The sequence below is a fragment of the Herpailurus yagouaroundi genome, unplaced genomic scaffold (genome assembly GCF_014898765.1).
Source record: "Herpailurus yagouaroundi ecotype Mexico unplaced genomic scaffold, PumYag 163, whole genome shotgun sequence".
In the NCBI taxonomy this organism is placed as follows: Eukaryota; Metazoa; Chordata; class Mammalia; order Carnivora; family Felidae; genus Herpailurus; species Herpailurus yagouaroundi.
Window position 1 is genome coordinate 37,752,960 of NW_024412404.1, and position 14,622 is coordinate 37,767,581.

Sequence of the window (14,622 nt, forward strand, 5' to 3'; positions counted from 1 at the left end):
AAGAAGAAGAAGAAGAAGAAGAAGAAGAAGAAGAAGAAGAAGAAGAATCATGTCAAGACACATCAGAATTAAATCCTCAAGAATTTCAGAAAGTAGAACTGTTACATAATAAATATTTAATATTATAATAAAAATTGAAGTATAAAACTAATACAAAAGTAAATGCCACAATTGTAATAATAAACATTAAAAAATAAAATGGAAGTGTTAAAAATGATTAAAGGTAAAAAGAAAACAAGTATCAGAACAATATCAACACAACTATTAAAAAAGCCTAAGACCAGGGAGATCAGGGGAGGGTGGGGGTAAATAGGACTTCTATAATAAAACCTTATTCATTAAAATTTAAAAACTGATAGGATAAAATGCAGAATATGCAAATTTGAAGAAAAAACTAGTGATGTGGAAGGTGAATCTGAAGGTATTGCCCTGAATGAATAGAATTGGTAAAAGACTCAGAGATAAAATACTCAAATTCAAGAAGCACAGTGGTGTTCTAGTAGAAAAATAATACTAAACACACACTTAAAACACATAGTAGACACTTGAACACCAGGTACCTAAGAGAATATCAAGAGGATCACCAGAAAAGAAAGAGATTACCTACAAAGCAGTGACAGACTGACAACAGATTTCCTAATAGTAACAACAGAAGTCAAATCTGTTAAAAGATGGGAGCAGTGGAAAGATATTTTCAGACAAAAACTACAAGTACATATGGAAGATACTGTGAAATAAAAACACCTGTACAGTTGTTTAGGAGACAGATACAAATAATAGTTAACTTTAGGTATTGAGAGAAGCACTCATTTTAAAATGCTAACAGACTAGAAATAAGAGTATGGAGCCTTTTGAACAGTAGGAAAACAAACAAACAAACAAACAACTTGGTCAATCTTAAGGTAGGGAAATAAAACTACAAAAGTAGGATAAATGGAAAGGAAGCACAAAATAAAAAGGTAGAAGTATTTCCAGATATATCTATAATTGTAATAAATATAAATGCACTAAATTTGACAATTAAAAGACTGACATTGACAGAATAGGTAAAGAATACACAGTTCAGTTGTATGCTGTTTGCAAGAGATACATCTAAAGCATGGTAACACAAGTTGAAAGTAAAAGGACAAGAAATGAAAGCTGCCATAGTTAAATTACTTTTAGACAACATAGACTCTAGCACCCCTGCCCCCAAATTCAGCAAGAGAAGAGATTGCTGCATAATGGTTAAGAGTAACAGTTTATCAGGAAAATAGAATAATTTTCAATGTAAGTATCAGGTAACATCAGAAAATTATATAAAAGTATAAAAATTAATATACAGACTCAAACCAATAATTCCACAAATATAGGTATTTCACAAATACACTCCAATGATTAATTAAGCAAACAGACAATAAGATACGATTTGAACAGTACTTTAATAAACATGATTTAATGAACACACACACATATAACACCCATGATTAATTAAGCAGACAACAATAAGTAAGGTTATCATTTGAGTATGTGTGTAATCACTGTTAACGTTACAAAGAGGAGACAATCAGACATTATAGCTCTCTGATGTGATGTAATAGGAAGTGCATAGTTGGATTTATTTATTTTTTTTTTTTTAATTTTTTAATTTTTTTTTTCAACATTTATTTATTTTTGGGACAGAGAGAGACAGAGCATGAACAGGGGAGGGGCAGAGAGAGAGAGGGAGACACAGAATCAGAAACAGGCTCCAGGCTCTGAGCCATCAGCCCAGAGCCCGACGCGGGGCTCGAACTCACGGACCGCGAGATCGTGACCTGGCTGAAGTCGGACGCTTAACCGACTGCGCCACCCAGGCGCCCCCATAGTTGGATTTAGACACATTCTTGCTTTAAAAAAAATTAAACCCAAATCCTATCAAGCCTCTAGATCACCACTTTTTAGGAAGTACAGAGACTATTTATAAGAGTTTATTGGACAATACTACAAGAATGCAGTCAGCAAACTCCACAGAATGTGAGAAATTCTATAGGACAAATAACCAAGTTTCTTTAACAAACGAATGGCAAGATAGGAAAACATAAACAGTTTGATTAGCACCTATAAATTAAAAGACCAGTGTGTAGATCTTTTGGGATCCTGATTTTAACAAATCAAGTGTTCAAAAAAAAAAAAAAAAGTTGGCCTCAGAAGTTGAGCACTGGATATAAAGAATTATTTCCCTCTTTTTTTTTTAAGGTGTGTATGGTTTGTTAAAAAAAAAAAAAAGTCTTCTAAAGACAGATACTGAGGTACTTAAGGATAGAATGAAATAATATTTGGGACTTTAAAATAATCCAGTGAGGGTGGGAATATATGCACAGATAACATGAAGAAACAGTGGCTCTGATTTGAAGCTGAGTAATGGGTATTTGAGAGTCATTATAAATACTTTCTAATATGTGCTTGAAAATTTTTGTCATGCAAAAGTAATAACAGCAACAACAAAAACTTTAGAATATAGCTAATTAAGTCACTAGCTCAGGAAGTTAATCAAAGAAAAATGGCATTATCCTAAAGAAAATTGAAGGAAGAGATTGAGATGAGAGATGAAGGCAGAAATTAATGATATGGAAATGATACAGAGAAGATCCTCTTCCTGTTTATTAACATACATTAATTGTGCCTTGTCTTCTTTCCAAAGGATTTTGAGATCCCCAAAGGGATAGAGAAATAAATGTTGCCAGACGTCTGGGATGGATTAATCATTCATTGTATTTGTACACCAGACTTGATTCTGTGTTTTCTGGAAGAGAGCAGAAAGGGACATATTTGCTATACCTGGTAAAGACTGTGTAACTTTGAGAGACATGCTGTTTTCCCTTCTATTTTATACATGGGAGATGGGATAAGATGGTAATTACTTTCAACTTTGGTTTGCAAAAGTTAGAAAATGTTTTGCAAGTGGACATTTCCTGTATCCACCAGCTGTAAAAATCAAGATTTTTAACTTAGAAAATCTAATCTTAGCTTTTGTAGTGAGTGAAGATACATAGTTTACTTTTGCTTTCAGAAAAATGCTAAGGATTTACCGGTAAACGTGAAGGAACTTGCAGAGTTGGAAGATCATTTTGCAACCATCATACTAAAGATTGGGTCAGATTAGACTTGTTAGTGGATGCTAAATCTAGGGGAAATTTTGATGAGGAGTAGGATATTTGTATGCTCTTGAAGTGTTACTCCACAGACTGCTTTTAGTTGCAAGGGAGACAATACACAGTAATTATACAGTAGAGAAATTGGACAGTACCGTGACCAGGTACTCAAAGCTAAAGTCACCATTGAAGGACAGATGGGAATCGTGCCTCCAGATGTGAGGCTCTGAGAAGGACACATGACCATCTATGTACTATTCAGGCTGAGAATGTATAACCTCAATCCAATCATGAGGAAACACCAGATAAACCCTAACTGGGGGATGTTCTATTTAAAAAAAGGGTGGGAGAAGGAACAGTGTTCCAAATTGTCAATGTCCTAAAAGACAATGAAAAGTCTGTGAAAACATTCTAGAAAGTAGGAGGCTAAAGAGACGTAACTAAATGCAGTACCTGATTGTAAACTGGGTCCAGTATTGGAGAGGGAAATATACTAAAAGGTCTTTAGTGGGTCAGCTGACAAAATTGGAATATGTATGTTTGATTTGATAAAAGTATCCATGTTAAATTTGCTGACATGATAACTGTATTAAAATTATCAAAGAAAATATGCCAATTTATAGGAAATATACTCTGAAGTATTTAGGGATAAAGGGCCATGATGTCTGTAATTTGCCCTCAAAAGGTTTAGAACAAATATTTGTGTGTGTGTGTAAAGAGTGGAAACGTGTACGATTGCAAATGATAAAGCAAATGGAGTAAAAATAACATAAATCTGGGTAAAGGATTGCAGGGTGCTGTTTGTAGTATTTTTGCTTTTGTAACTTATCTGTAAATTTGAAATTATTTTCAAGTAAAAAGACCAGATATATGCTGTTGTTATGATGCATTCTAATGAACAAAGTGGTAGTGCTTAATTTGTTCTTGAAGAATGAACAGTTAACATGCCCATTAGGCAGTTTCTCTCAAATATCCTCTGTCTCTAGTGAGCCATTGGTAAGTACTGGATCAAATCAGTTCATGGTTGAATTATCCAGTGAGTGCCTTAAGTGCCAGTATTCTCTATTGTTGATTGAAGAAGGATCCATATGTTTTATATACCGAATGTGGGCCAACAGCATTAAAATTCTGTTATAAAAATTGTAAAAGCCTGATTTGTTCTATGCTAGTTTACCTATCATGAAGATGGGACAGAGAAGTACTTAGAGGAAGTTACTGATTATTTTCTTTCAAGAAATATTTGAAACTTTAGAAGCAGTTGGACAGGTTCTCACAAATGAACCTAGTCTTCAGAAGTCTAGGATAGAAAAAAAATGATTTGGCCTAAAATATTTGAAAGGTGTATATTAGCAGTTAACTGCCCACCATCACAAAGGAATCTTAAGTTTTTATCTCCTTCAGAAAATATAATTCTCTGCAATGTAATTGCATGCTGATGGCCATTCCAGAATAAATTGCAAAGTACACCCCAAATAACCTGCCTGTTAAGAAGAAAACTGGACCAATAAAAAGCATTTAGAATATTGTAAAAAAGTTAAAACCATATTAAAGAGCGAAAGAAAACATCAAGTGCTATTAGTAAATATCTGGGTGGGAATTTTTTAATCTAAGACAGATTTAAAAACTTGTGTATGCCAGGCATCCCTTCTCCCCTTGTTAAAGGCCTTTCATGCCTACAGTTGCAAAAAAAAGTTCACAAAAAACATAACAGGGCTTTAAACTGATTTGATATTATCTTAAAGGTCCACAAGATGGGGATGCTCCTCTTTTTTTCTATGTCTGTGAGAAATTATGAAAGAATTGTTCTAGCCAGTGGTGTATTGGAGAATCTCCTACTGGTCTGAGAGCTGATTGTTAAAAGTTTTAGGAATTTTGCAAACTGGTAGCACAGCCATCATTAAGAATTAAATTACATAGCTTATTATTAAATAAATGGCATTAAAAAAGGTAATCAATATTTAAAATTCACTTCCTAATTATTTTACTATGATTTATGTTCTTGAAGTTATTTATGAATATCGAACCTTTAGGTTGAGCTACTGTATCATGGCGTGTTACTGCGTGTCTTTCCCCAATTCCATTTTCAGTGAAGTTACATCGATAGCTTGGAATTAGCTATGGTAGGAATATTTACATCACAGAGTTAAGCAAATGCCATAAATCGGGGCTTGATTTATTGTTTATTGCTTGTCTATATGTAAAGTGATGGAGAAAATGCTAATAATGCAAACTTAAAGTGTCAGGTCTTTATCTATTACATTGTACATAGCTCAAAAATTGAGAATATATTTTGCATTTCAGAAATGATTATTCACTTCAGCAAAGAAGTTACTCACATTGTTGACATCATTGATGTGAGTGAAAATATCAACCAGTCCTCTGAATTAGTGGAAAGCTGGTTGCTAAACATTTACCAGCGCGTTGCTGGTCATGGCCTAATTGAGTTTGGTGTTCTGGTAAGAAGTGGGTGGTATAAATTTCTTATACTGTTTTCAGCTTTAGGAAATCGTATCATGACATGTGGGCATTAACTTAAAAAAGGAAAATTATGTTTTAAAAGTCATTAGCAGTAGCACAAAATAATTTTAAATTTGAAGCCTTTGATACATATCTGTTGTGGAAGAGAAAAATAGAATCATAGAATTTCAAGTCTGAAGAATACTTAAATCCTGACTTACCTACAGATAGAAATTCTTTCTCTAGTGTATCAGTCAGTCATCCAGACTGTAGAGACAGAGCTCATTACCTGATTAATAGTGTTGGAAAGTTCTATATATGGAGCTAAACTTTGTTTTTCTTTAATTTCTACCAATTGGTTCTGGTACTGACTTCTGGAGAAGCATAGAATCATAGAAGAGAACATTTATCTCTTCTGTAGAGCAACTAGCTCTTCAGGTTTAAAGGTAGTTTGGATGTTTCCAGTTAGACCTCTTTAGGCAAGAAGTAACCTTTAATTCCTTTAACCATATTTTGTGTGGTATATTTTCTGAGCTGTACAATCTAAGATTGTGTTGCTTTTGTAAACATCCACGTCACTACCTTTTGAGGTTTATTGACTTTACAGATGAAATTTAATTCTTTTTTTGTGCAATCACACACAAATCAGGTGGTCTGTAGTGTTTGATTTTTTAATCAAAGCAGATCTTTGTATTTATTCGTATTACTTCAGCACAGCATTCCAGATTGGAGAAATGATACTAAATTGTAATTTTATCATTTTGGGCATTTATTAACCATACTGATTTTGTATCAGTTGCAGATTTGATAAGCACTCATTGTTTATTGTTTATATTCAAATTATTATTTAAAATGTTGAATTTCAAAGGCCTGTGGGGACACAGATTATCTTTAAATAATCCTCTCTAAATTCATTTCTGCCTATTACTACCTTTTGCTGCAAGTCCACCTTCTAGTTCTATTAAGTAGCCCACATTTTCCATCTTATAATGCAAGAGTTCATCATGACATATATTGTCAGATGCTTTGTTAACTGAGATCAAGATACACTGTCTATGGGCTCCCAGTGAAATACATGTTAGTACTTCTGTCTTTGTAAAGTAGGCATTTTTGAAAAATTCTGGCATGTCTAAATGTTAAAGTCCTATTCGTCCACAACTGGAAAGCTAGAAAGAAAATCTACCATGAGTTGTAGGTTAGATGATAATTAAGACCTCAGAAGAGAAAAGGAATGAGAGGATTTATGGGAACATTTGATGCTCAGGGCCACGGTAAATACCTGGGCTGCAAAGAAAACAGCCTGTGCCATGAGAGCAGAGCTTCTTCACTGAGAAGGTATTCTGGAGCAGGTGAGAATTGAGGGATCTGGAAATAGTTTCCCTAGTATTATCTATTTTCTTTGTAATGTGTGTGGTGAAATCTTAACAGTGAATGCTTCTGAGTGTATATGGGTGTTTCTTTGTGATGTACCTCCTTATTCTTTTTGCTGTGGATACAGTAATACTTCATGGTATAATTTTGAAGATTAAAAACTCAATATGAAGTCATCTAGCTCATTTTCTTGTATTTTGTTGATGGTAGATAAAGCCTTATTTAACCATTTGTTAAGTTTTTTCCTTTTGTTAATTTCCATTGGCCAATTGTGGTGAGTTTCTCAAGAAGTTACTAAATGTGAGTTGTTGCATCACATTTCTTGGTCTCCAGTCTTCTTCATCCTGTCCAGACCCATTTTATTGCTGCTGGAAGAAAAATTTATGACAGGTCATTTGATTAAATAGTATTAGAATAATGATGTTCTTTTTCCCACTACCTATTCTCCCAAAAATCATAGTTCAAGAGCAACAGGTTCTAGAAGTTAGTCCTGGATTAGTTGTCTCATTTTCTAGCCTCCATTCAAGTTACTTTTAAAAATCATATTTATGTGGATACATTTATGTTAAACAAATGTGTTTTTAGAGGTCCTCCTTGAATATACTCTTCAGTGTAAATTCTGGGCCCCAGGAATAGGGAGATAGTAGTGTTTCATGAGTACTTAATAGCTGGCAGTCACTTTTCTGATAATCCTTTAATTTAGCCAAGTCAGGGCTACTTGTTAAAAAAGTAGAGAGGACTTCAGATGTAGAAGTAAAGGGTTTGGGGCATATGAAGAAAGAGAGTTACATGAATAAAATTCATGAGCTCATGAGTTATTTTGGAATTTACTTTCCTTAGTGGCATGACTTATTACATTAATTATTTTATGGCAGGTTTTACTTTGTTTTAACTTGAGGGTTTCTATAGGATGGGTTAGTAGGCCCTCTACCTAGTCTTTAAAGAATCTCTTGGTTCAGCATGTTGTACTTCATTTTTGGTAATTGATGTATTCTGTCTTCTTGCAGATTGAGGTGGTGCCATGCAGCAAGCAGCAGAGAGATGCAGAGTTCGAGCCAGAAGGCCTGACATGGCACTTTATATACCGAAAGCTCGAAGGGGTATAGTGCTGCTTAAGTCAGGTGATGAAGAAAAAAGCTGTGGTCCACCTAACTCTGTGGTGAAAGAAGAACAAAAAGAAGATGGTCTCTTCCAAAAGGAGATCTTTAGAGGCAAATCTGAGACTCAGACACTAAGCATTAATCCTGATGATAAGGAACACAACCATAGGGAAGGAAAGAAGTTTTCAACAAAATTAAGAAAAGACACATGCCTTCAAGAAAGAAAGAAAGATAGGGTTTGTGTTAGGAGGGGAACCACAGAATCTAAAGAAGCATTATCCCAAGGACATCAGCAAAGTGTCCCAAATCCTGGGATGCTACCTAGTGCACCTTTACAAAGACACGTTAAACCAAAGAAGGTGGAGTGTTTGGAGGTCGAAACCACAAATGTGATAGGACCTGGGAAGTTGCTTCTGTCTCAGTCTTGTTCAGAAGTGGGTGAGGCCCAGGTTCTAAACACACCATTCCAAAATATGGAATTCTGTGATTTCAGTAGGCACAAAGTAAGTGGCAAAACGTTCAAAGGCAGAGATTTGGAAAACAGAATTGAAACTGATGTCAAGGTGGTGGAGATACTATCCCAGTTTCCTGGAGTTTTTAATTCTGTATTGAAACCTGAGAGTAAGACTGTGGCAGTAAAACTAAGTTCTGATTCTGAAACCGTACCAGAAAGTATGCAAACATCGTGTGGAATGTTGACTCTCGGCAATGGAGGCATCACTGCCATTTCTGTTCCTGGAAGTGCGGATGGTGTCACTGATCAAACTTGTGTAGACTTTGAAGCTGAGAATGTTGGTGATACAGCCAACAGTACAGATATCATCTTGGCTCAGAGAGGTATAGATTCCATTCCTGAGACTTTGGGTCACATCTCTCATAAAATGGCCATAGTCAGCAAATTAGAGAGTATAAATGGCATTTTTGATCCAACACTGATTAGAGAGTATGAGAAGAATGACAGTACTGCCGATGACTTGTGTATAAGGTATGAACCTTCTGATACAGCTCTCCTTGCTCATGAAACAGATCTAGATAATGGGCTGAAGAGTGTAGGTGACATTACCCAGAAGGCATGTAAGATGGACATTACAGATGTCCTGTCTGATCAGATAACTGTGGGCAGCCCTTGTGTAGCTGCAGTTAGAACAGCTGGTGAGGCCTGTAGCAACACAAATAGTTTCTCAAAATATTTAGAAATGAGTGCAGATACAGCCCCTCTTCATGTAGCTGGGAGTGGGAATGACATAGAAAATTTCAGCAGCCTGACTGCTTGCTCAGATATTTATGCTGAGAGTATTTCATCTAGTTTCACAGAGTCAACAGGAAAGTTGATAGAGAGCTTGTCAGATTGTGCTTCCTCCTTACCTATAAAGAAGATTGCTGGTAGTAATTGTAGCACTTTTTTGGACTGTGAACTCAGTATGTTTAATGGGACAAAAGTACTTTCAGACAGTGCCTTGGGCATTGATCTAGATTGTACGGGTGATATAACAAAGGCATTGCATGAACTAAAAACTGCCGAAGAGTTCAAGACAAAAGAGGAAGATCACTCAGAGAATATAGAGTTTGGTGTATCCTTTCCTGATACGGAATCTGTATCTATGGAAACATCTATGGCACCGAAAGCAATGGAAACATCTCATGTGGAGGGAAGTACTGCTACTGAGGACAGCTGGGAGTCTCTGTTTAATGATGATGGTGACTGCTTGGATCCACGTCTTCTACAAGAGGTCTGTTCAGTGGAAGTTACTCGATGCTTACATAATTTATAGATTCATAGAGCCTGGTGTTTGGGGGGGTAATTTTGATGGACATTTGTGCACATTCATACATTCACTCATGTTACATTCAATGTAAGGGTTCCTGCAATAAACAAATAGGACTGTAGATTGAGAAAAGAATGTCTGATAGGTCTTTACAAAGTAAAACATACCAAATTGAGTATCTATTGTAACCAAGTTGTGAGAGATCTTACTGAATAGATTAAAGATGAGTTTAACAGATTCTGACTGTCTGTTGAGGAAATAAAGAGGGAAACTTCTTCAAAAGGGATTTTCTGCATTGACAAGATGTATTTTACCCAGGCCTATCTGAGGGGAGGAGAGTAATTTATTATTCACATTTATCGTATTTTTCTAGGAAATGTTGGGATGTTGTCAGACACTGGAGGGAAGGAAGTAGAGAAGGGAAGGGTAAAATAAGGAAAGGTATGATCGTTTCTTAAGTAGTTTATGCTGCGTTGCAGAATAAATGATTGTTGAGTACATGTAAAGTATGAGTAAATAATGACATGCTGGCTAGTCAAGAGTTCATAAATACAACATGTTGGGTTAGAAGTCATTTTAGAAATTATTTAGTTTCATCTTTTTATTTTCCTAATTTAGACATTCACTCTATCCAGTATTTAAATTCCTTGCCATAAATAAGAATCATGGGTGTTAAATAGTAAAACCACATCCCCTTTCATTCCTTATAGGAGTGTCTGGAAGGAGAAAAAATAATTTCCCAATGAAATCACCAATTTTATAAATGAGGAAATTGAAGCTTAGTGGTCAGACCTTTAGGAAAGGCAGAATCAGGGTTTCCATTTAGTTCTCTCTCTTTTTTTTTTTTTTTATAACATATTTTATTTTCAACGTTTATTTATTTTTGGGACAGAGAGAGACAGAGCATGAACGGGGGAGGGGCAGAGAGAGAGGGAGACACAGAATCGGAAACAGGCTCCAGGCTCCGAGCCATCAGCCCAGAGCCCGACGCGGGGCTCGAACTCACGGACCGCGAGATCGTGACCTGGCTGAAGTCGGATGCTTAACCGACTGCGCCACCCAGGCGCCCCTATTTAGTTCTCTCTTAATCCAATGTTCATGTTCTTTCTACCAGACCATGTTGTTACCTATAACATAGTTTTGTTTGAGTGATTCCAGAGAACCTTTTAAATATGAAGTGATTGGTTCTTTTGTTTCTCAGAATTAAACCCTAAGTACAGAAAAACGGTCACATGCATGTGAAGACACATGTGAGAATGAAGAGGGTGTAGCCCATTGGACAGAGCTGACTTTCCAATACCAAGCAGTTCCTCTTCATTCTTAGGTGTTTGCATGTGCACATGTACCACAGGTAGCACTTCCTATGGTCAAGTCAGGAAGCACTATGTCCTAAATATTCCTTAGAAAGAAATACAGAACAGAAAATAACTACAGATGGCATCCATGAACCCCTTGAAATTGCATACAAAATTTTATATGTACGTGCAGTTTTTCATCAGATTCTCAAAGGCAGGGCTTCCCAAAGTACGAGTATCACCTGGAACTTGTTAGAAATGCAAACTCTTTATTTAGCCCAGTAGTGTGTATATTTGTGTTTTTCAGGTGACTCTGATGCATACAAAGTGAGAACCATTGCTGAAAAGGTAGTAACATACACTTGAATGTTTATCAGAATATGAGTGTGATAACTAGAGATGGCTGTCCACACATAACTAGAAGAAAAACAGAAGTTTTAGACACAAATTAGGTTAATAAATACTAGTAATGTGGGAAGTGAGGTGGAACATAGAGAAGTTATTAAGGATCCAAGCATTGGGGGCTCCTGTGGGGCTCAGTTGGTTAAGCATCTGACTCTTGATTTCAGCTCAAGTCATGATCTCACAGTTTGTGTGTTTGAGCCCCGCATTGGGCTCCTCACTGACAGTGTGGAGCCTCCTTGGGATTCTCTGTCTGTCTCTCTCTCTCTTTCTCTCTCTCTCTCTGCCCCTCCACTTCTCGTGCTCTCTCTCTCTCTCTTTCTCAAAATAAATAAATAAAAATAAAAACAAAAAGGATTCAAGCATTGGAAGGTCTTCATGTTCAAAGAGATTATCTGAGGGAGCAGAGAGCACACATGTGCACAGGAGAGAAGGAATAGCTTCCTACAAAAGAAAGGTATGGCAAGAGCCCTTTACACATAATGAGGCTTAGTAAACAAATATTTATTGAATGGATGTAGATGATAGGGCAGAGTTGGAGCTCTGTGCTTTTTTAGGGTGGACACCAGGGGCTTTCAAAACTTGATTGCTGCTGGAACTTGGATTCTGTATGGTAGCTTAGGGATACAGCTTTTTTTTTTTTTTTTTTCAACGTTTATTTATTTTTGGGACAGAGAGAGACAGAACATGAACGGGGGAGGAGCAGAGAGAGAGGGAGACACAGAATCGGAAACAGGCTCCAGGCTCCGAGCCATCAGCCCAGAGCCCGACGCGGGGCTCGAACTCACGGACCGCGAGATCGTGACCTGGCTGAAGTCGGACGCTTAACCGACTGCGCCACCCAGGCGCCCCAGGGATACAGCTTTTATAACGGGGCAAGAGGGTTCAGGTGTGCAAGTCTGTTTTTCAGATCTTAACACTGTTTGGAATAGGTGCAGAAGAAAGTAGGCAACCACTCAGTGTTTTGAGGAGCATCGTAATATAGCCAAAAATGATACTTGTATGACCTGAAGCTTGGAATGGCTAGAGAAAGGAGTATGTAGTGTTTTAAGCTGGACAGCCAGTGCCTGGGTGTTGTGTTTGGATATCACACACTGGGTTGGTGCTTGGTAGGGAGTGAGGTCTGCATTGAGGGATAAGGGTTGAACAGAGCAAGAAGGAAGGAGGTAGATTGAGAATGCTGCTAGCAGATCCAACTCCAAACTATGATCACCTGTGCTTTGAGTTTTAGGAGATGTAATAATAATGTTATTAAAAGATGTCACAAATTCAATAATGTTAATAGCCTTTTAGTGACTATTACTCTTAATTTATTATTTATATTGCTCTAAACATACTTTATTAAAGGTCAAATCAGAGTGTCTGTCTCTTGAAAACTTTCCAACCAATAATTTTTGGCTCTTTTCCCAGTGGGCCTGTTTCTTTGTTGACAGTGGCTACACATGGAGGTATGTCTAATACTTCTAATAGTCAGGGAGGTATGCTGTAGAGCAGGGTGTGACAGCCATTGGCATGTGAAGCAGTTTCCTGTGACATTTGAACTTCTAAAACTGCCTGAGTGGGTAGAAAGCATAGATGGGTCATTACTGAACTCCTGGAACTACAATTCTTGATGAGTCTCTAAAGATCATGGTTTGGAATGCTCAGAAATTTACATTGGTAATTGATTTTAAAAAAAATGTTGGCATGACTTCTTTTAACCCTTCGAGAACTTGGTATAAGAACACAAGAATTACTGTTGTCTGGATAAAACTTTTCATAGCTCCTGCTGCCTCCCGTACTGATCTGCAGATCTGTTGTTTGGTAGGAGGGTTAACCCAGCAACATAATATAGATATTGATAGAGTGTGGCATCTGGTCCCTTCACTGGCCATTTCTGGCCTTAATTTGACACTGGTCATTTCTGGCCTTGGTTTAGGTAGGAGTCTCCTTTTGTTACAGAAGGCTACTAACAATATATAACCATGGAAAAAAGAAGAGTAAAGGGACACCACCCATTCCCAGACTATCTCCTTTTGTGTGTAGACTCACGTTTATACACTCCTTCTCCCTATAGACTTTTGCACAGATGCGGTCTGTGTTTAAGTAGGGAACCTGAAAGCGAAAGGAAAAATTCATAATCCAACCACTAAAAGCAAATTATATGAAGTACAAAGGGAGGAAAGTCCTTCATATTCCACCCCCTAGGGACTTCATTAATAGTTGGTAGTTCATCACTTTGCAGTTAAATGCAAAGTTTAAGTACCTAGAGTTTGATAAACTATAGGTTGTAAATAGCTAGATATAGTTATCACTACCATTTTAAAGGCACTGGGTTACATGCCAGCTTTTTTCTCAGCTTTATCTGAAGTTTCTTATATTTGGAGAGAGAGCATGTAACCATGTGATTATCACATAATAATCTAAAGAATAATTAATATAAAACACCCATATAAGAGATGTCCTAAGTTGATTGTCTGATGGGTGATCTAGACAGTGGCTTCAACAAAGGATTAGACCCTTGAGGGCTAACCTGGTTGACACTGGTTCATGTTGCTGAAGCCATAGAATTAAACAAGATTTGAAGCCCCACTTCAGAGATTGTTCTTATGTTCCTAATTTATATTTTTCTATTTTTTTTAAAATTGATAGACTCTCTTTTTTTGAGCAGTTTTAGGTTTTCAGAAAAAAATGGAGTGAAAAAAGTACAAGGTTCCCATATACTTTATACTTCCTCACTATTTTAGTTTTTATTTTCACAGTATCTTTTATTATTAGTTGCAAATCATTTTGACAGACTTATGTTTAATATTTTTATTAAAACGTCTGAATTAGGGGCACTTGGGTGGCTCAGTTGGTTAAGCATCCGACTCTTGAATCCAGCTCAGGTCATGATCTCATGGTCTGTGAGATCGAGCCCTGCATCAAGCTCTGTGCTAACAGCGCAGAGCCTCCTTGGGATTCTCTCTCTGCCTCTCCCTGGCTTGTGCTCATACTCTCTTTCTCTCTCAAAGTAAATAAATGAACATTAAAAAAAAATAAAACATCTGAATTAACATGTTCTTGACTGCCTGAGTGAGGATTCCAGATGCTGTATTTTCGAATGCAGTCACTTGGGACATCCAGTGAATAATCTGGT

General features: G+C 36.8%; 1 protein-coding gene across 9 annotated transcripts in view; it reads left to right on the forward strand.

The window, feature by feature from the left end:
• Window positions 1-14,622, forward strand: part of R3HCC1L (R3H domain and coiled-coil containing 1 like) — a 94,333-nt gene that overhangs the window by 52,476 nt on the left and 27,235 nt on the right. For all 9 annotated transcript variants that reach the window (XM_040486095.1, XM_040486092.1, XM_040486093.1 and 6 more), the window contains one exon: window positions 7,949-9,771. In XM_040486095.1, the coding sequence (XP_040342029.1) occupies window positions 7,963-9,771 (1,809 nt within the window). In that variant the 5' untranslated portion in view covers window positions 7,949-7,962. The remainder of the gene's footprint in view (window positions 1-7,948; window positions 9,772-14,622) is intronic.